At 41.8% G+C, this 23,305-nt stretch overlaps 1 protein-coding gene across 2 annotated transcripts in view; it reads right to left on the minus strand.

Annotated features, from left to right (window-relative positions):
- zdhhc9 (zinc finger DHHC-type palmitoyltransferase 9) overlaps positions 1–22,683 on the minus strand; it is a 34,363-nt gene extending 11,680 nt beyond the window's left edge. The window contains exons 1-6 of one of the 2 annotated variants that reach the window (XM_022214636.2): positions 21,945–22,683; positions 11,930–12,090; positions 5,894–6,052; positions 3,809–3,946; positions 3,303–3,351; positions 1,037–1,139 (exon numbers count right to left, since the gene is read on the minus strand). In XM_022214636.2, coding sequence (XP_022070328.2) covers positions 1,037–1,139; positions 3,303–3,351; positions 3,809–3,946; positions 5,894–6,052; positions 11,930–12,090; positions 21,945–22,108 — 774 coding nt within the window. In that variant the 5' untranslated portion in view covers positions 22,109–22,683. The remainder of the gene's footprint in view (positions 1–1,036; positions 1,140–3,302; positions 3,352–3,808; positions 3,947–5,893; positions 6,053–11,929; positions 12,091–21,944) is intronic. The other variant, XM_022214626.2, reaches the window with a different exon arrangement.
- Between the last annotated feature and the right edge of the window lie 622 nt (positions 22,684–23,305).

Genomic DNA, 23,305 nt, shown 5'->3' on the forward strand with positions numbered 1-23,305 from the left:
ACATGTCAAGTTTGTACCAGTGAAATGATGGTGGAAATACAAGTGAGCTCCAATCAGCAGCGCCTGAATATGTGGGTCTCCTATTTACACTTCATGGCATTGCCAAAAATAAAGTGGAAACGCACACAAGAAACATTTCTTCCCTTCTAAAAACTTCTAGAGCAAATGCAGTAGTTGTTTGCTACCTTGCAAAACTGATAAAAAAGTGCTGAAGTGTGCCAGATATGTGTCTTCTGGTGTTTACAGAAGATATCAAACAGAAGATACAGTACAGTAGCTATCTGAGAGAAGGATCTAACAGAAACTCTACATTGTGTTTTCTAATAATAACATTAGAAGTTAGGATTCATGTCCTTTTTTCACTCTGATGTTTTCACTGGCTGTCAAAGAGGAATTTCTGTTACTATGTGAGAGACAGTAAAGTGTCTGAATGCTTGGTGTTTATATAGATAGCTTATAGGTTCTGTCACTGAAGCAAGAAAAAATCATTCAAAATCTTACTGATATTTACAATTACGTTCAGTCTAAACGGTATACGAAGTGCCTTCCTGCGTGTTTAAACAAACACCATTTTCCATCAGCCCTGGACATTAAAGCGGGTTAAAAGTTAGCTTAGACACGATGTTTTAACAGCAGGACGGAGAAGATTGAAAACTGGACCAGAAGAGAGTGTTGATGTGTTTCATGGAGATGAAAGGACATTTTCATGGAAGCTGTAGGTTTTTCAGTGCTCACAAAACAATTATTGCTTTACTTTGTTAAAAAAAACGCAAAGGTTCCAGTTTCTTTCAATTTCTGACAGCGAAACCTGCAGTGTCTTAAAGTCAATCTAGCTTGGAGTTACAGAAACTAGTGTAACTGAGGCTCTCTATAAAGACAGTGTGACACCTAAACAAACTAGCAAAGTTCAGCACTAGACCTCACAACATTCACATCTGAGAAAACTAACCGTAGATGTGGCAGCGCTGTTAGATTGCAGTTATGTGGCTTCATAGTCAAACATGTCTAAGGTGAACATGCGGTGAGATGCACTTACGTCCTCGTTGGTGGTCTGGTTGAGAGAGATCAGGTAGGTGTGGAAGCCGGTCAGTCCCACCACTGACCACAAGGTGAAGAAACACACCAGCACCTCCAGCACAGTGAACTCCAGTTAAGAAAACAGCAACAGATGTTTTCCGACTGACTCACAGACGCTGATTAAACAGTGGACAGCAGGCAACCCCAATGTGGCAAAAAGGTTATGTAACAAGATTAAAGCTAGTGGCCGTCAGCGGAAGAACAAAGAAGAGTGCAGGGATAAAAGCAGAGACTTTACGCTTTTAACTAAAAAAAAAAAAGAAAGAAAGATTTGACATCTGAAATTTACTTGAATTGAATCCATAAAATGTTGGAGCTTCCATTCCTGCAAGTTCAAAATGAGAACCGATAATAGTATTGCAAAATGGATGATTGATTTCAGACAGGACACACAGACACACACACACACACACACACACACACACACACATTTCTCAGATCTTGTATCCACTGGCACTGATTTTACAGATTTAGTTTGAGATTTTATCTGCTTTAGCTGGCTAATTCATCACCACTGCTTAACAGCAATGTCTCTGAATGACTTGAACGTTTTCATTTGACTAGTACATATGAGTATACAGTCAGCATACACAATATTATGATAAAAAACTGCAGCTGTATAAGGCGCAGTATCCATGTAAAAACAGTCACTAAAAATATGCATTGTTCTTTGTTTTACTGGAACATAGTATGATGAGGAAAAAAGATAACATCAGGCTGGTTTTTGTTCTAAAATAAACCTGTGTATTGCTTACCTTTACTTTCAGTGAATGAAAACTGACAACAGACTGCATATTAAAGATGGAAATCACCACCTTGACCTCATCCATTAGTTTGTGGACTACTGTTTGGAAGCCTCGAGTTGATCTTTTGAAACTGGATGTAATAAACAAGTGGTGGCTCCGGAAGGAAAACCCAAAGACACTATGCACCTTTATACAGCAGTGATTTGTCAATCCCAAGGTAGCCCTGACCTGAAGCACATCCTCTTTATTGTCTATTTCACCCTAAATGGGACCAATCTTTTTTTTAAATTACCAGCATTTTATATTGAAAGAAGCTTAAAGTTAGCGAATGATTGTCAGGGCCCCCTCCTCCACCCCTGCCTCATCCCCCACCTGACCCCCTCTCCCCTCCCCTCACTCTCTCCTTCCCTCTGTCTCCAGTGGGGCTGTCGTCCACAGCTGCTGACCATTTCTAATCAGTCTCATCCACAGAACTCCAGGCAGCTGCGGTTAGGCACACCTGGTCATCATCATCATCCTCACAACAAAAGCTGGTCACACAGTCTACATCCTGCCAGATCGTGAACGCTGATTCTTCACTCGCCAACCCAGCTGCCCGGTGTCTCCGACCCAGCTCTGCCTTCTGAAACCCCGGATCCCCTGTCCACCCAGACCCCTTCCTGGATCTCTCCCCCCCGTCTTGGAAGGTCCCTGCTCCACCAAACCAGTGCTCATCCTGCCCACCACCCAACCGGCCTGTGCTCCTCCCTCATATTCTCCTGAGTTTATTTTTCTGCCAAATTAAAATCACCTTTTCTGCCTCAGCCTTGTCTCCTCTGTTTGCTCTCTGCACGGGTTCACCCCCCGCATCTTGACATTGATACTATAAACTCATTAGGAAAGTGTTTAAGGTAGCAAATCAAGGGAGGAGCAGGGCCATTTTGACAGAGATTGCTCTACAATCAGACTTCCTATAAGTCAGCACCTACTGGCCATGTTAAAACAGGCTGGTTTAGGTCAGTACATCCATATTTTATACACAGTCTAAGTCTATAGGGCCAACCAATGCCACAGTGTTTGTCAAATATCTCTCTCTCTGGGTTGATGTTAGGTGACGTGTTGGTATGCAAACTTTCTCACATCTAATAAAGATAAGAGGACAGAGCTGCTAACCGTATGCTAAACTGCCTCCAGGACTGGTTTCTTCACAGTGAGTTTGCTACTCACATTAGAGTAGACAAACACACTGTTTAAGCCATTCCTTACACTGTTGTTGTTGTGTTGACTGGTTTCTGAAATGCTTGCTACCAAGTATGACTACAGCTCAGCGCAGGTCCAGTGTTTGATAGAAGCCACAGCTCAACATCCTGTCATGTCCACAGTAGTTACAGCAAAGCTATGATTGGACAGCAGCTCGTAAGTGGAGATATTTTATAACATCCAGCAAATATCGCGCACACACAGAGGTTCTTGTGGTGTGCTCAGAGCTTAAAAGGATATGTTCCGGGTGTTTCCTTCAAAGTATTCAAGAAGCCATTATCCACTGAGCCTGTGAAAAGGGAAACACATGGAGAGAAGTTAAAGGATTTTCTACGGCTTCCTCATTTTGATTTTACTCCACTAAAAAGACACGGTTCTTACATGTTACACAATACTGAGACAACACAACCAGAGCTAACAGTCCTGACAAGAATTACTCTTTTTTTCTCATTTCTCTGCCTTCTTGCTACATGTCTCGAGGAAACAGGAAGATGAGGATGAAAGAGAATTATGTCGAGCTGTCGGTTGCTGTTGTGTGTCATGTCAAGCTCCAGGAAACGCCTGGTCTGAAATAAGTCATAGCCTCAGCAGATATTCAAGCATTTACATATAGACTAGAAGCAGCTTGTGTTACAGGCTGCCCTTCCTGTTTTTGCAACATTGTTTTAGCTACAAATGTGTTACTCTTTAGCACGATGCACCGGTCTGTTCCTTCGGACTGGACAAATGACTGACAGGATACTCACGCATGACCACGTGGACGATGTCAAAGGTGAAGATATAAATGGTGAGCAGGGAGAGGGACAGGGTGAACAGGTAGAAGTATCGGTAGTTCCTCTTGCCCACACAGTTGCCCACCCATGGACAGTGGTGATCAAAACGGTCTGTGAGGAAGAAAAAGGGTGACCTATAAATATGTAAAATGTAGCAGAGCTGGCGTAGAGAGCGGACAATTTTGGAACTCAAACGAGTGTTAAAAATACACCAGTTTTGGCTGCAGTCTTTTAGTCAAAGACATCTTTGTGCATCAGCTTCAGTAAACCTGGAGTCTAAATATAGTGACCGCTTCCTCATTGCCTCTCCTCTTCTATCATTTGCAGCAGAGCCACATGAAAGCAGGGCAGGGTCAAACGGACAACGGAGGTAAACATCTTACTTTACACTTTCCTCTGCAGCAGACATCGCTGCGTTCCCCAGACAGAGTTTCACAACAATATACAGTAAATATCGAGGCAGAAACACGAGATGGGAAGCAGTTTGTAGGTTTAAGGTCAAAACGAATGGATCCTTTTATATTTATAGAACAAAATTCAACCACTTTCTGTTGTTCTCAGTTTATATTCCTACACACGAGGGTTTGGTACGAAGTCATGATCAGAGTTTCAGTGTTTCAGGTATAAATGTGTCTGAAGATGTTCACATCCACAACAACTGAAATGTAAAGGAGCTATACCTTCTGCTAACATGCAAGATTCCACCATTTTGGTCCTGATTGAATATCTTGAATACTGCAGCAGGGATCAACATGAAATTTGGTTAGTTTGGTTTACAACTAAGTAATTGGAAAAACGAATGACTTTTCCGTCAGTCTCTCTGCTTTTATTTCTGCTACGTAGTGCCGATTAGCAAATGTGAGATGTTCAACTAAGATGGGGAATGTGGTAAAAATGAACATTAGCATGCTAGCACTGTAGCAGCTTAAATGGATTGAGCTTGTACCTTAAGTCACCAAAAAGCACAGCCCTGCAGAGCTGCTAGCACGGCTGTAGACTCTTCTGTTGCTCTACAGAGTTCCTTCAGATTTTAAAATAACACAGTGTGCAGGAGGACAATTAACCTCTGCAATGTTCACTGAATATTAAAGCTGGAAGCACTTTACTGGCTTAATAATCAAAGTCAATTGCTATTCTATGCGCAGTTATTCAGACGTCTGAAGGCAAATTAGCACCTTAACCACAGAGTTATTTTATTTTAAATTGAATGTGTTTGACTGCAAAGCTGGCTTTAATTACCTCTGTAGCAATTTGTTGAGGTAAACTTTACATGCAACTGTAATTTGTACATTTTTTTCTTAGAGTGCAATGGCCTTGGATGTTTTTTATTCTCTAGACTTTCACTGCCGCAAATAAAGTTAAGTTTGGGAGGAAAAGATATCGCTGCAGTGGAAGAGAGACTGAGGTATGCTGCTGTGTAATGTTAGACCAGTGTGTGTGTGTGTGTGTGTGTGTGTGTGTGTGTGTGTGTGTGTGTGTGTGTGTGTGTGTGTGTTTCTACAGCAGGTGGACACAGATGAACCAGTGTTCACAATGACTGAGCGCTTATTCCCTCACTGAGCCTCCACTGTCTCCTCTCATATCGCCTGTGAGTCCACGCTCCTTTCAACCACATTCCTCAATCATCAGCAGTCAAATCATGGTTATTCTGTAGGGCTGAGAGACGATACAGCTGCATGCACACACCCCAACACAGAGCACACACATTTTCACAGTTTAAATCGCTTTCAAAACTCAAAGCACTTTCTAAATAAAAACCTTCCTGTGAAGTTTTGGTGCATTTGTTTTAGTTTCCTAAAACTTCTGCACCCCGTCTGCTCAGTTCAACATTTATTTATAAAGCTTTAAAGATCTTTAAATCATCGCTGTGACATGCAGAGGTGTAATTAAAGCTGCGGCTTCAGTAATGATCATCATGTCAGCAAGCTATTTTTCTCACCATTCTTCACTCACCTTTCTATTTCTGAGGGACTGAAATAAACCCATCATCTTTCCACTTTGTAAAGGCTTTGTTTGAACATTACAACAGCTGACAGCGCTTCAGGAGAGATTTCTCACCGACGCAGTTGTCGCAGATGCTGCAGTGTGATGCTCGAGGTGGTCGGAAGATCTTGCAGGTGTAGCAGTACTTGAGCTTCACGATCTGGTTGTTGATCTGAACGTTGCGGATTCGAGGTGGAGGTCGCTGCCCTGCGGGAACGTTCCCGTTGGCGGCCTCTGTGGAACAAAAAAAAGCACTCATCAGTGGTGGGACTCTCAGTCACATCGTAAATCATCCTAAAAGGTGTATCCCTGTTGCATTGGGTTGCACTGGACTGGATAGGAGCTCACAATGTTGTCTTCACCTGCTGCATATTTCTTAACCTGGCAGTGAGCAATGGGAGATTCAGTGACAAGGACAAGAACAATGTCTGCCGTATATCTCGGCAGCTAAACCTTGAGGACGTCGGTGAATGACGACACCGGCTCGATACAGTATTGATGAAGGTGGATTTATGTGTAATCACTGCTGAGCTGTTAATATTATTTATTTGCAGCACTATAATACACAGTGGCGCCCTGTTTGGACTTCAGCTAACACTGGAATGATGCCATTTCACAGCCCTATCTTTTATGTGGGAGTCTTGTTTCCGCCCAGCACTCAGCAACCAAATGAGATTCTCACATAGTCGTTATTCTTGACAATTCAGATTTTTCTGATTATGTTACACTGCAGGAGCTGAGAGGCCAGAGAGGCAGGCTATTGATCACAAGGCTGCTGGCTGGAATCTCTCAGGAGAGTAACTGCTAGGGAGAATCTACCATTAGCATGCTGCAGTGGGCCGGCGCGAATGTGGAGTTAATGGAATAGAGCAGGCACCCTCATTTCACTGGCTGGGGGTACATTAAGATATAAAATGCAGTGTGTGTAGAAATCAAATTATCTGGACTGGAGGAAGTGTTCCTAGATGAGTAGGTGAAAAATTTTACATTAAGTAAATCGCATATTTATCATTTTTATAGAGTTCTCTGGTATGTTAAACTAAACTCTTTATGCGCAAATAAATCTGTGAAACCAACTCGTTTATAAGCTTCCATCAAAACCATCTGAAAAAAAGTAATGTGGTGACATAATTTTTTTTCCCCGACAGCTTAAAATTCTCGGCTTTGTTCACAATGTAAGATTAGTAGCTTTCAGGACAAACCGCTGGAGAATGAATTTATGAGTCATCACTCACGGGGAATGATGCCACTCCCTCGGGTGGTGAGGCTCGATCTCCTGGAAGCATTTTATATTCCAAGAGGATGCTTCTCCTCATATTAGCATCTCCTCCCCCTCGGGACAGCCGCTAACAGGCTGAGGGGACAGAGCATCGAAACTGCAGTGGCTTCATCAACATGCCTGCCTGGCTCTTGGACTGGCTTTTAGCTCGCCCACACTTGCAACAGCCAACAGCTATCCTAACACTTAAAAAAAAACATACTGCATAATATCGACAAGTGTGGGATGAAAGTTGTTAAACTAAATGCTTCATTTAAGCAGGCATGATGTGGTCATATGAGCCATTTTAGCATACGAGTCGTGAATATCTTGCTTTTTTGGCAGACTTGCTGAGGTCGGATCTGTTAAATGCAACAATGACAAAGAAAAGAGGAAAAGAGGAAGGCATAATACAGAAAAGAAACAATCAGCAAAAGGCTTGAATGGCTACAAGCCGTTTTTTATCAGAAGGACTTAAAAACTCTTGAGACGAAGAGATATGGAGTGGATGTGGGTGAGGTAATTTAAAAGGCAGAATTTTACATTTAGGGATATACACTGATTTGCTTTTTTACACAATGCTAAAGGAGAGGACGGACACAACTATGAAATCTTGACTATATGAACAAGAAAAGCACTCAGAGAGCGCAGTACTCCACCAAGGCTGCTCAGCTGTATGATTTTCGACTTTGTGGTCTTTAGAGGTCGATTTTTAGTAGGATCGCAATCAATGTGATCGTCAGCAGGCAGCTGATGTAGCGTTCACTTGTTATCACAGTTACAGTGACACCATGCTGCTATCTGGCAATGATAAAAAGTCTTTAACAAATCTGTGGATCCAGACTATAAGCCACATCATTGCCAAAATCTAATCAGTTGGTCTTTGTGACATTTCTGACCTTCCCTGAAAATTTCATTCAAATCCGTTAGTCTGTTTTTGAGAAACGTTGCCAACAGACACAAGGGCATCAGTTTGTTTTTAAAAGTGGGGGGGATGGAGACCACAGCCATTGTCAGATGGAAATGCACACCCTGGGTGGCGTGCTGGGTAATCGGGAACACCGGGGATATCCCCGGTGGGCCGCTTTATTGTTGGGCCGCTCCAGTCATAAAATAATAATAATAATAATAATAATAATAATAATGCTTTAAATCATGGGTCTCAAACTCGCGGGCCAACTGCAGCCTGTGGGACGATATTTTGTGGCCCTCTACTTGCGATCAAAGTTTAGCATTGGTGCGGCACGCCTGCTTTTCTCATATGCTTCCGTGTCGTGTCGTTGGTAGCACAGCACTTTGAGAAAATATCGCAGAACGGCGGCAAAATGCCACAAGCTGGGCTCCAACTCACAACCACCGCACCAAAGGCGGAGACTCATCCTGTTGAGCTATCGGTACATGCGGGTAGAGAGGTCTGTGGGCCGCTATAGTACTAATTCTCCCGGGCCGAAATTTTGCCCCTGCACGCCTCTGGTCAGAGCTTCCACTTGGCACGGGCGCAAATTTAGCATCTGCACGTTTTTTTTAACCTCACGAAGGTGTGCTGCATGTCTGTGCAACTCTCAGCCGAGTGCGGATGGTGCGTTCAGGAGCGTCGGAATTTTCTATACTACTGAAAATAACTGGGTTTACAACGGCTTACATGTGAAGAATTTGAATGTGTTGGAGACAAAATGACCCCTGACAAAAAGTGGGAGGGGGGGACACATCCCCACCGTCCCCCCCTTAACTGACGCCTATGAACAGACAGACAGATAGACAGACAGACAAACCAACACCGATCGTTACATAACTTCGCCAAGGCTTCTCCTCCTTGGTGGAGTAATAATATGAACCTAGTGCAAGCATATCTTAACAAAAAAAAATGTGAAAGACAGGATAGCAGCTAGCCTGGCTCTGTCCAAAGTCATCTCTACATCTCTAAAGCTCACTGATTAACATGTCACACTGTGCATGTTTCATTAGTAGAAAAACTGAAGTGTCAAAATTACAGTTCAACTTTTTACACACGAGGTTATGTGAAAAACAATTGTTTGAATTTCACCTCCTGCAATCCCCACTGGCTACATAGGCATGAAAAAGTATATGGCTAAGACCTCCATTTTGATACACTTTAATTTATTAGAATGTCATAGTTTTTCTTCTATGATCATCTGCCATTTTACCGGTTTAAAGGGAACTTATGCAGCATTCAGAAAGAACCCAGAAGTTAGATTTACATGTTGTTTTTGTATGAGAGAACCTGTAAATCAATAACAGACTGATAACAGGCTGGTAGCCTGCAGTTTTATATTTGATGAGTGACCTGGATCACTGATTGTGCCTTTAACTAAGGCTGCATATCTGGCACGAATGCTGCTCATACTGTGTTTGCAGGATGATAGGCAGCACTTGTAGATGAAAAAGTATTTCAAAACTTCACTAATTTAAAAAAATAGACATAACCGTAGAATATGCAGATTTTTTACCCAATTTTTAATATTTTATAGACTGTTAATGAAAGAAATACTAGATTTGTTCATGTTAATATATTTTTGTCGTTGAATGTGTTCACTTAATCTGTAAAGTGTCAGAAAATACTGAATAATATCACAGTTTCTCAGTGACAGTATAAAAAAATCCCCAAAAGTGTGGGTTTTACACCAACGTAAAGCAAAGGAAAGCAGCAAAACATCATATCTGAGAGGCTGGACACAAGGAATGATTCATGTTTTTGCTTAAAAAATGACTCAAACAAAAACCGAATTATAAAAACGTCAATTCATTTCCTGTCGATTGACTAATTAATCAATGACTAATTGTATCAGCTCTATTTACAGCCCCGTGCTCATGTAGGCTACATGCAGGAGATGCAGGTTCTCCATCGGGGTCGTTCAGTGCAAAGCTGGACAGTTAGAATACTGAGCTATTGTCATCCAGGGTGCAGACCGAGTCACAGACATCATGAGAGCAGCGCTGGCAGCCGGCTAAGTCATTCTCAGAGAGCGCCTCAGCCTCGTTTTTACAGCCGTCCTCTGTCATGAGCACACACCAGCCTCCACCCAGGCCTCTTGTCTGGAGAGTGAGAGCACGAGTGATGGCTGAAGGACACAGTGAATCTTCAACGGAGACAAAGAACACTGAGCAGCCACACAGGGAGGGGGCAAGAGAGGATTCTGCAGAAATGTAGCAGAATGCAAACACAAAATTCACAAGAGAGCAAGGCTTGTGTAGCTTTGTTTGCTAATGATTTGTCATTCCCAACACACAGTGTGCAGTATGTTTTGGCTAATGAGACAAACAGAGTCCTTGTAATGAAATGAAAGCGCGTTTTCACACTGAGCTCTACATCCGCGGATGAGCAGACCGCACCTTTAGCAACTTAAAGCATTACAAACATGAATAAACCAACACCAATGAGGCTGTCTGCTCGCTGCTTAGCCAACCTATATTCTGAAAAATTTATGTCTCTGAAATAGTTCCACTTGAACTACTTTCACCTAATTTGCAGTCCACATCTTTGGATGTCATTTTTAGCAGACGGGCTTTTCCACAACACCCTAGATGACGATGACGTAACATGTGTAATAACCATTTGTCCCGACTTAACGTTTGAATGGAGGCAGATAAAGGACCGGAGCCAGTGGTCTTATCAGCACTGACTGTGGATAGCTCTGCACTCTTCAAGGACAGGTAGTGGACTGTCACACCAGGAGAGGTGAGGCCAAGGGCTGCTTCAAACCTGGTAATAATCTGTACTGGCTCACTGTTTTATCACTGAAAGGATCACTGAAACAGAACCATAAATTAAGCTAATTCTTTCATTATACTTTTTATTATTGTTTTACAGGTGCACAACACTATCATATATTCAATAAATCCCATGTATTCCAAATATTTCATGCATTTTTAACACCAAAATTTTCACAAAATTCGCATAAGTTGTGATATTCACATTAAAAAGTTGATACAGCACAAACCTGTTAGCCTATTTGCACACCCAGCAGCGATGGAGCAACATTACTATTCATTCTGAGTCGCGTTTGCATTCACCTGATGAATCTAGGTCAAATGCTCAACCTCTTTTTGGCTCAGCTTTTGGTTTCTAGCAACTCCTGAGGGAAATATCAAGCTCGTTAGTCGCTAAATGCTCCACAGCTTGTTGCAAACTGTGTCTGTCTGCCGTTTGCTGGTGAGCCTGCAGTGTACAGCTGCCGGCTGCAACCAAAAAGCGTCCTGTCAGATTGGTGACAATGAACCAAAACAGTGAAGCTGCAGGCGAAAGAATGAGCTGAGACATTATATAGCTCAGTGAAACGGAGCAGATTCAGCTGTTAATTTTCACATTGTAATTTAATGCACGATTATGTGTAGTAAAAATAAAACACACTATATTTGTAAATTAGTTTCACAGTGGGAAACTTTTATTTCAAGGCCGAACCATTTACTTCCTCAATCGGCTTGTTGCTGTGAGTACTGGCATTATATGGAAATGCTATTTGCTGTATTGGTGTTTCTGTTTGTGGCTCAGCTGGAAACAGGTTGCAAATGTTTTGTTCACCATTCAGGATTGAGCAACATTTGAATCACATCCTGATGACGGCTGGTTGTTTGGTCACAGTCACTGTAATCTGATCAAACCACACCCGCTCAGTCCAGATAGCAGATCAGCGGAGCTTTTCAGGCCTAGACTCTTAATGAATAACAGCTAAAGATGCAATATTGGAAACAACAACTCAGTTACAAATATTCCATATTGCAGATAATGATTTGAAGCCAGGTTTTAAGGGAAATACCAGCAAGAATAGACAACAAGTCTTCAAAAGTCCACTGACAATGAAGACAAACATTTGTGGAATCCCGATTTCACTCACCGATTTCCATCTCGATGAACGTGGCCTCCTCTGGAAGGGCTCGTGGCAGCACCCCAGGGTCACTGAAGCTGGTCCTCAGCAGCATGGCCATGACGAAGAGGAAGAGGAGGGCAGCAAAAACTGGGATGGCAGGAGACAGATGGACAGCCAGGTATGGACATCTGTGGAAGGAAAAGTGATTATTAATTATGAGGCAGCATCAGACATCACCTAGGATCAGGAGAAATGTCATTTTTCTGACATATTCTCGAAAGAAAAGAATTATAATATAAAGACTGACTGATAATGAAACTATTATTTAAAATATTTTTGTTTTTGCATCACAACAATACATAATAACTGCAGACAACCTCAACAGAAATGGGAGAGCCCTCTGACAAAGAGCCTGCACAGAGGTTACGACATGACAGAACCATACATATTCTGAACTGGTGTTCTGAGCAGAAGGTCATGAACTGCGAGCGCTGTCCTTTCTCTGGACCGTGCCGAAGTCACGGCCGTGAATAAACAGCACCAGGCCACGGTCCCCTCGCCTTCTGGAAGAGTGCAGAAATATTAGCATAGCTCCATTTGCCAGGCCATTGAGATTAGAGCCAGCAGAGCTCCACCAAAAAAGGCCTGCTGCTCAGCGCGATAACAGATGTGAGCTGCAGTGCAAAGTGCTGCGACAGAGCAGAGCAGCAGCAGCAACAAAGGCTTCCACATGCAGTTATTAATAGTTAAACTGTGTGGCCTCATCTCCCTCCTATGAGGCCGAGATCATATATTCATAATGCAATGCTAATGTTGCTCTGCAGGATTGTAAAGGACTGGGACATGTCCGGAAGAACAGCAAGTTTTTGTGCTGCTCGTCAAGCAATAAACTGCCCACACGCTGTGTTTCACCACATGGGAGACAGAAATTTGGACAACTGAAGCTTTATATGGACAGAAATATTTAAAAACCTTCTTCTGCAGAGACACACATTAGTATTATAAAAGCAAAGTCATCCAGCAACATTATAGTTATATATTATTGGCTGAAACAGTTCATAATTTTCTATTTAATTTTTTTTTATTTGATCTAATTTACCTCCCACACAGTATTGTATATATCTTGCCTTTCCCCCATATGTTGTAATTCATAATATAGTCTTGTTTTATATGTACATTTGATTATAATAGTTATTGTTGTTAATTTAGCTTGTTATTAATGCGCTGTAGCCTGGCCGCGCTAGACCCATGTTCTGTAAGCACAAGGGTCTAGGAACGCTCGACAGGGAGGGAGGCGGGCTAAAAGGTTGTCTTTCAAATCACTCTGCAGCAATTGGGTAGGTATACAACCAATCAGTGCAACGAATAGGCTGACGTAGTTCCTAGTGCGCCGGCGGATTGTGGCTAAGTCCTATTAGCTTCCCAACCAGCGGAGCCGCGGAGCCAACTGGTATATTAAGGATTTGCCATATCCCGTCGGCATAAGTCCAAATACGTCTTTCTTCTCAATGAAACACTTCAGCGCCGTCCTTTATCTTTCAAGTTGAATTTTAGCTTCAAATCTTTAAGGGCTGTGGCCAAAGCCGAGTCGAAAGATAACTGTTTATTGTGCGCCGGTTGTTTCTGTCAGAATCGTCACGCCTCTGTCGTCACTTAGTTACGCCCGCCTTCTGACTCTACACTTCATGGTGATTCGTCCGGCCAGTTTTAGGAGCATCCAGCCTCGAGTCTTATGGAGGGCAACTAGACCCACCCTGGCAGAGAATTAAATTCGTTGCCGTGGGTTGTCTAGCGCGGCTAGGCTAAATGCGCTGTCCAGTGGCAGCTATTTATATACTGGTCATGCCCAAATGTACGATGACAGTATTCTATTCTATGGGATCGTTGAAAGATGAATCTGCTTCTGTTTTGGTAATCAACTAAGTCATTTTTCAGGACAAAACCCCAAGGATTTCATGCTGTGCTTGGCTTTACTCCAATAAAAAATAGAGTTTTGTATCTTTGCAACGTGTCCACATGTTCTCATAAAGGTTAGAAGAAGTTGCGCTTTAAATACTTGAGTTAAGACGTCCATGGTTTCATAGCTCTAAGGCACTTTGAGGCATAAAGGGATGGTTTTCATGGAAGTAAAATCTATACATGTACCTGGGATAAACAGAGATGAGTATTTAGAGCAGAAAGGGACTTTAAATGACAATAAACTCTGTATTATAAATCAAATAATTAATCAAATGCTTGAGGAGATAGTCAGTCTAATCAGTAGATGCAGTTTTATACATGAGTAATAAAGATTTTACTAGTATTTTTCTCGGAAAAAAAAGGACACATTTGCAATTTCGTATTAGTATATTACATCTTATATGGACAAGTGCCAGTTATATGTATTACATATCAGCCAAAACGTGTCATATACAGCTAAGATAAATGAGTAGGATCTATAAATAATTTGTCAGGCCAAACCTGCTTCAAAGCAGAATTGATGTGTGATGATATTTTTAATATTATGTGACAGTTCCTGCTTTAGTTGGTATTTGATTGATCAAATTTGCACTTTAATCCGTGTGGCCGCTGTTTGGCTTCAGTATCAAAACAAGTGATGTCCAAATGCGTTTGGACAGCGCTGAACATCTGACAATTAGAGCTGAAACTGCTCGCATCGCAAAACACTGAATTTGCTACTTTCTTTTGTTTTATATGATTGCCAATAAAATACTTTAGCGTTTTGGACAAGACAAGTGATCCGTCATCTACTTATCTACTACAGTGACAACCAGTGTTTCATTTTGTCTTGTCTGGGTGGCATTCACATTCTTACACGCAGCTGAAAGGAGATTTGAAAGATAAGGAATGTGGCTAAATAAAAAATAGAAAAACTGCAAGTCACCACAGCATAGCAAAGACCAAAGTCCGCCCGTTTGGTTGGACTCTGTAGTTGCAGCAGGTACGTCAGCATACCTGAGCACTGACGGCACAACAACCCACAACACCTGCTGGACCAGTCGGAGCAGTTCTCCTGCAGTGTCTTTTTTCACACTAATGGAAACGAGGAGCAGGGATCAAATCAATAGAAGCTTCCAGTGGTGCAGGCTTCTGAAGCATGTTTGTCCCATTTGTTAGTGCAGAGAGCAGCCTGTCGATGAAGTGTAATTCCGGTAATGATGACTGGTAGGTATTCGTGGCACAATCTATCACCGCTTCCCATCCAAGCCCACACGTCCTTCCTGGATGTGATCGTTTCCAGGGTGGTGCCGGCACAGTGTCACCGTGTTCATCAGTCACCACACGGGCAGCAGGAAAACTGGATGCAATCATAGTCCCGGTCCATGAGGGGGAAATGTTTTCATCAGCAGCATCATCATCGATCAAACCGCCAAATAACACTCACGTGCCACTTAAACGCTTACTCGACTTTCACGTGCAAGTACAAAACAATAGTTTGCTGTTGTTACTGATTGGTGCAGTGACTTCCTTGATATATTTCAAGAGCTTTGGAGCTTTGTTAGGTAGATTCTGCTACCTTTGGATGGAGCCAGGCTACCTACAGTTTCTAGTCTTTATGCTAAGCTAAGCTAACCTGCTGCTTTCTGTAGCTTCACATTTACTGGTCGAGTCAATCTGCTCATTGGGGTCATTCCACCTCAATTCATTCAAGTTTTAGAACAACTCCTGCTGGACCATCTCTGATCTGTGTGAAATTTTTATAACATAAAATATTTATATTTATGACGGTCTTTGTGAAATTTCAGCCTGATAAATCAAATACTTTCTAACACTTTGAGGCTGTGTTTGAATGACAATATTTCACCAACTATTACAGATAAAAGCCGGACATTTATTTTCACGGTTATTTCTCACCATACCATTGACCAGAATACTGCAAAACTACATGATATTATTGTAACATTAAACTACATAGAGATCAGAAAATATTTGCATCTGTGTCTTTTGCATTATCAGTTGTTTTGTTAAAGTTTCCTCAAAGATGGGACTTTTCATTATGGCTTCAAATTTTTTTCATATAAATATATTGACTTTGATTATCTGACAAATTTGTTTGAATTTGCAGATTCTAAATCAGTGATGTGATGAGAAAAAGAGTGAAAGTTTCAGGCTTTTATCTGTAATATTTCTTCAGATATTTCCATTCAAACAAAGCCTCAATTTCATAGTACGGAAAACAACAACATGCTGAAAGTGGGTCAGACAGTTTTCTTTACTGAAACTTATATATATTTCAGAAAGTGCTTGATGTACTAATATAAAATTTCAAAGATACCATTTCAAATACCCAGTTTATTGTAGAAATCAGACTTTTAACACCTGATTTCTACAATAACATTAATAATACATTTGAATTCCTAGTAAGACAAAAATACTGACAGAGGCCATTTTGCTAAAACAGTATATACATGCATACATAAATTACACTGACAGATATTTTCGAACACTCTCCTCTACCTGTAATCACATGTTAACACACTGTGGTGCTGCTATTTTTACTGAGGTAAACAATGTTAATAATTCTTCTGTCAGTGACTATTTGAAGCTGGAACAGTAGATCAACATCTACACAAGAAAACTGGGACAAAGTTTGCTAACTGGAGTCTCACTTTTCTACATTCCTAAAACTAAATCCAGTCATTGTGAAATTATCATGCCAACTAGAAGTTCATATTAGTTACTGAATGACCAAAACAGTGCTCGTATCACATTGGAATGAACCTTGATTGGGCCATAAATCCAAACCCATGACACAAAAATAAATATTTATGATACTTCAGTGTACCTCCAGCTGAGTACTACCTACAAAGTATGACGATAATATTACACATGTAAAACAATTAGCTCTCATTACGTAAGAGATTCTCCTAAGTGTGTGTGTACATGTGCTTTGGGTGGGCTTTAGCTGCTTTAGGGTGTGTCTCCTGCAGACTTTGATCCAGAGGATTCCCCACTCGACTCAGGATGACATGAGCTCAGAGATGAGAAGCTTCTAAACTACGGATATCATTGAATTAAAATCACTTCAACGTCTGAGCACCAACACCGCTGAACCCCGGATTAATATGTCACCATACCGTGCACGGTGGCTCATGACATTGCACCTTTGTTGAACATGTCATGCCCTTCCTTTATTAATACTTAACAGTTGTAAGCTGTTGCAGTGCTGCATGAATCATACTACGGATGAATTATGCACTCGCTGTGCAACAGCCCTCTGTCATACAAACATCTGTAGACTGACTCTGCCTGTTTCTAGGGCACTGCTGAAAAAAATAAAAGCTCACAAACTCTACTTGCCCCCACTCCTCTGCAGGATACAGACAAAAAACAACTCTATGTTCATATGGCTTTCAAATATCTCTCTAATAATCACAACTGAGTCTTTGAAAAATCCAGAAGTTCACCTAACAACCTTTCCTGTTTATCTAAAAACATTTCTAAAGTCCTAAAAGAGTCTTTAAAGCATCCGCATGAAAAAATATTCTGTCCACTGCCCAAAAAGCTGTTGTGACTGAACTTCTGATCCAAGTAGCCAGAAATTATACTCATCTTTGCCTTAATGCAGTGGCAGATTATGCCCTCTGGACCAGAACCTCCAGAGTTTATGATGCGATTTCTGGCTTAAATCACTCCTCCTCGTTATGCAACATTTAAAACATTAGAGTGAAGACCCTTTCATGAGGATTAACGCTAGGATCACAGCTGTTGCATAATGGAATATTCAGTAACCAAATCAAGTCTAATGAAAAAAAATCTGATGATTTACTTTAAGCCACATTAAAAAAAAACACTACCAGTGATTTAACAGCACAATTGAGGAGGCATCCGTCTCTGTAACATCTCTTCTAGCAGAGCGTCTATTTCAATCCAAACAAATGGAAAGGAAACATAAAAATTTCCCTCCGTGTGTGGGCTAAGATATATCACTTCATCCCCCACAGAAAAGCAACAGTCTCCTCGTGGCAGAGAAGCTTCCAGAGAACAAAAGCCTGTAGATCACGGTTACTGTAAATGGAGCATTCACTCCGAATGAGGCGTAAATCATGTTATTGCTCATTTAGCCTCGGCTGGAAGCTGCTTTCTGATTGGTTTATGGGGAGACAGGGTGGGGTTAGACGCAGAGGGAGAGTCAAGGGTCGGTTACCAGATCTGCTCCGACTGCAGCCGCTCGCTCTGCATCCTCAGACGTGCACTTCAACCACTCCTTTATTACACCTTCACATTTTATGACCAGAGGATGACTGGACACACTGAGCGGCAGCAGCATGTTTGTGGAAGAAGATGCAGCAGCAACACAAGCAGAACAGATCCGTCTCCTTTCATGTATTACACACACATATGCTTCACTGACCACATGGCCGAGTGTCCTGCGGTGGACACACAGATGACACTGTCCTTGTGTTCCAGTTCCTCCATCCAAGCTCCATAGGTGGTTATCCGTATGCACACACACACACACACACACACACACACACACACACACACACACACACACACACACACACACACACACACACACACACACACACACACACACACACACACACACACACACACACACACACACACACACACACACACACACACAGACAGAGTCACACATATATATGTAAAAACAGGCAAATGGAACCCAAACCAGTGAACTGTGACAAAGGCCTCAGCTGCTACATGTATGTGAAAGCCCTCTATGCATCCAGCTGACCTCAGTATTAAAGCACGCGGTTTAATACACATATTAAACCCAATTTTAAAAAAGATCAGTGCATATTAGATGGCAAAAAACCCACCAGCATAAGAACATCCAGTCCTAAAATTAATTCTGCTCAGCAAGGAAATAACAGGCCGGACCCACCTCTTTAGCGGCTAATTTGTTTACTTGCCCCTAATGAGTCTTTCCATTTGTATGTTCGGCCACTCATTTCCGCAATTTAGCACAAATTAAAGCAAAGAGAGGTCTCCCTGCACAGGGTGCCGATGGCTGGTGATAAAAGTGAGATGTCTGCTCGGCTGGTGTTGGATGTGGGCCAGTCGACGGCAGGACACTGCCCTCTCTGTTCTCCCATCAATGCCACGGTGCAGCACACAGCTCAACCTCAAGCCCACATGTCAGGAAGGAATTCTCCAGAGCAAGGAATGAAGCGTTTTTAAACTTAGATTATATTGACCCAGTGTCATTTAGTCGACTATAACTCAGCTTTTGATCAATACTGAGGCAGTGAAGATGTTTGTGAACTATTAGTAGATTTTATCACTAGGTGACTGACATCAATTTAGATTTTCTACTATTAAAAGTGAACTAATCTTTAGCACAAAACGAAGGAAGCAATCCCCTCTGTGTCTCATTAGCCCAGGCTTGTAATCGAGCTAACATCGACACGCTAACATACTCATCATGACAATCCTAACAAGCAGCAAACCCTCATATCTAAAAAGAAGAAGCACAGGGTTTGGCATGTTTATCATGTTCTGCATCTTAGTTCAGCGTCAGCATGCTGACATTTCCGATGAAAGCGGACGCTGCAAAGGCAGTCATTAGCTTTGCAAATATTTAGTCATAAACCAAACTACTGGTCAGTGCTGATTCTGATGGAAACATGGAGTTGAAGAAAACATCAGGGGTTCACCGAAATGATGACAAAAAATCTACAGGGAGGCATGACCATGTTTGTAAAAACTGTCATGGTAATATTTGCCATCATCACCTCAGTGAGGGCCCAACCAACATAAGGACAGCAACAATGCAAACATTCTCATCTTTTTCATTGTACATATGGAAACCTGCTGCGGTTTTGTGGTTAACTAAACACATTTGAGCTTTACTGTTGCTTAAACTACACAGGCATCTCACGCTCTGGGAAATTAGAATGAGAATAATGATTTATTAAGCAGCTGAGATAATATTTACCAGATTTAATCAGTTATGAAAATAACAGTTAGCTGCAGTCGTTAAAAAAACATCTGAAGATATGTGATGTTACAAAACCATAAAAGCCTGGACTTTGTGTTTAATGCCGCTATTAAAGATAGCTGCAAATGGCCAGGTTGTGAAAGCATTAACCCTCTGAGTCTTTCTGCAGCAGGCTTTTACGCTGACAGAGGTTTAAATCAGATATGTATCCACTTGCTGTGTAATGGCGAGTTTGACAATTACCCCCATGTTGTCCGGGCCTAATCTCAACTTCAATATCATCCCCCCGCGTGAGATAATTATGTTGGGCTGTAATATGAACATAGCTAGCTAATGACCCTCCAGCCATTAGTCACTGCGGTGCCTCCTCCAGCCTCTGGGTGTTCACTGGGAGAGGTATCATCTCTCTCCCTCCGCTGTGGACAACAGCTCCTTCTGTCAGGACTCAAAGGGAAGCAGGAGGCATTAACTGGCAGGGCAGAGAGAAACGGGAAGGGCCTGGCACTCTGAGAGCAGCTACTTCTCCTCTCTGCTATGCTACGCTCCAAATCCATTTGGCCTGGTAGCTGCATACACGCCCACAGTCAAGAGGGTTACTGTGTTACACTGCAGGATTTTGCGCTAAATCATCGTGCCTGATGTCTCCGTTAAAAAGTGGTGGAAAAAGAAAGAGAAAAGGGGGGGAATTAAAAGGACATATACAGAAAATGGAAGCAGCACAGCTTTATGAGCCTCATTCCAGCTCATGTTATTCATTTTAAAAACACTGAACGGCCTGAGCTGACAGGTTCTGGGTTCACATGCTGCATCTGAGCAGAGATAACGAGTCCACTGGGTTGTACGAGGAGTGGATGGAGACAGAACTGCTGAGAAGACAAAAAGAAGGCAGCTTTCCTTTCTTAAACCAGACGCAGAGCTGGACAGCCTGGGTCATTAAATATTAAATGCCTCAGTATGTGGTCAGTGATAAAGCATTTCTCTGTCGGGGTGGATTCTGACAAACAAAACACGAATCCACGACTATCAGACGTCTTTCTTGTTACAAATCCAGGAAGGTTAGAGATGAGCTTCCACCAGGAAACACTGATCCAAAGACTCCTGTTACCTTCAACTACAGTTTAGAAACCAACATCCAATATTCCTTCAGCATGACTGGACACATATCAGACAGACCAAAGATGACAGAAATGGTTTAGACGAGGCTAAAAACTAGAGCTGAACATCTACAAGCAGCTGTTTTCGTCATTTATTTATCATTTCAGTCAAGTTTTCCAGTAAAAATGTCAACTGTTTTTGTCCTTGTGATAGACCAGTAACCTGAAGAAATTTGAGTTCTGGATAGTTGGTTGGATGAAACAAACAATGTAGACACATTGGCTAAAGTTCTGGGGAAGTAGACCAGCCACTGCTGCTGTTTTCTCACATTTCAATCAAGAAAATACTCTCCAGATCAATAAATAATAACAATAATTGTTGCCCGATTGCTATAACAATTACTTTCTGTAACAATTACTTTAGTATCAAATGACTAACAGTTGGACATTAAAAAATACCTGTTACAATGTAGATCTGCAACGATTAATCGATTAGTCGTCAACCATGGAGTTAATAGCCAGCTAATTTGATAATTGATTAATCTTCAAGTCAAAATTTTAAATTCCAGTTACTTACATGCAAATAATTTCCGGTTTCTTTACTTGAATGTGACAGTAAACTGAATATTTTGGGGTTTATGGACACATAAGACATGTGAAGGCTTGCATTGGGCAGTGATTGACTGTGATTTTCTCACATTTCAAACAACTAATCAATTAATCGCTAAAGGAAATGCTCATTAGCTTTTTTCCCCCCAGAGCCTGAGACGATGTCTTCAAATGTTTTCTTGTAGAATATTACTGACACTTGAAAATTCAAACGGATAATTTATAATTAAGATAGTTGCTGATTGAATCTCTGTTGATTAATCGATAAGCTGTTGCAGCTTTAAAGTTGGAAAACCTTGATTAGGGTGACAGAAAGTAGGAAAAACTGGAGATTTTTTGCACAGGGAAGAGACACACAGGCCTTGAAGTGACTTGTACACACTTCTAAAATGATCTTTGATATAATCTGAAGCAGATCAGGACTTACTCGAAAGCGAAGAAGAGCGAGCAGGTCCCGATGATGAGGAACAGGGTCAGGTAGAAGACTCCTTTCTGCCGGGCCATCATCACCCGGCCGTCGCAGCAGAAAGTGTTTTTTCCCGGCAGCTTCTCCCATTTTCGCACCTTTCGTGTTATCATCACCGCCGACATGGTGTCCTGCTTTCAGATCTGTGCTTCAGTTATTTCTGTCGCAAAAAAAAAACGCTTGAGACAATACAGCTGATGGTGGATTTAGTGTATTCTTTAAAACACGCTGATCGCGGAGACACGGCTGGGAAGCATATTAAAGTGTCGCAGTCACATCATCACCGCTTTCTAATCCATAATATTACTGCAGCAGGTCATTCCCCCGATCTCGATCCCCTTTCACAGCTGCAGATTCACCGAAATTCATCCGAAAGCTTGCGGCAGATGTTTCCCAGCAGAGGCTCGACAATCCAGCCGTGGCATCGGGACGTCGGACCTTGACCGGTTGACATTCATATCATCTCGATAAATCATAAATGATCGAGCAGCCTGTGCGGCCACAGACAGCCGGACTATTACCGTGTCCTTCGAGCCTTCATTTACAGAAAAAAAATCCCCTTTAAAAATGGGAAGTAATCGCCTGCGTGCAGAGCAATATGGAAAGCTGTTGGGCGTGCTTTTTTCCCGCAGGATGCCAGCTCTCGGTTTTTAGTCAATGGCAGCAGGAAACACGCCTAGATTGAAATGTCTAATCTTAAAGGGGCAGGACAGGTGAAAGAAAAGGGAACAAAGGACACACACACGGTCATGATCGCATCACATTAATACGCCAAATTGCGCCCCCCCTGTCCTGTCGCACCAGAGGGAGCAGAGCATGAACAGCTGTATTAATGGAGTTAATTGGAAATAGACACCAGAGACAGGAGTCCCTGGAGAGAGCAAGTGTAAACACTACAGGGGTCCTTTTATTGCTCCTTATGCAGAATGCTTCAGTCTCATGCACGACATGTTGTTTGTGTGTCAGGTTATTTATAGTGCAATGTTGTGTTAGTATTTGCACATACATAATCAGTACTTTCTTCGTTGTTTGTGTAATAGAGTATGCATGTTAGGCTCAGTAAATATGGAAGTACAATGCAAGAAAAGCATGCATGACAGAATGAAACTAAAACAACTCATTTTTGATAATTTGATCAATTCTGTGTCTTTGCTGTTGTGAAATTATCAAATCATCCATCCATCATCTATACACCCCTTAATCCTCATTAGGGGACACTCTGGACAGGTCACCAGTCCATCGTAGGGCTACATATAGAGACAAACAATCACACTCACATTCACAGCTACGAACAATTTAAAGTTACCAATTAACCTTAATTA

The sequence above is a fragment of the Acanthochromis polyacanthus genome, chromosome 10 (genome assembly GCF_021347895.1).
Source record: "Acanthochromis polyacanthus isolate Apoly-LR-REF ecotype Palm Island chromosome 10, KAUST_Apoly_ChrSc, whole genome shotgun sequence".
In the NCBI taxonomy this organism is placed as follows: domain Eukaryota; kingdom Metazoa; phylum Chordata; class Actinopteri; family Pomacentridae; genus Acanthochromis; species Acanthochromis polyacanthus.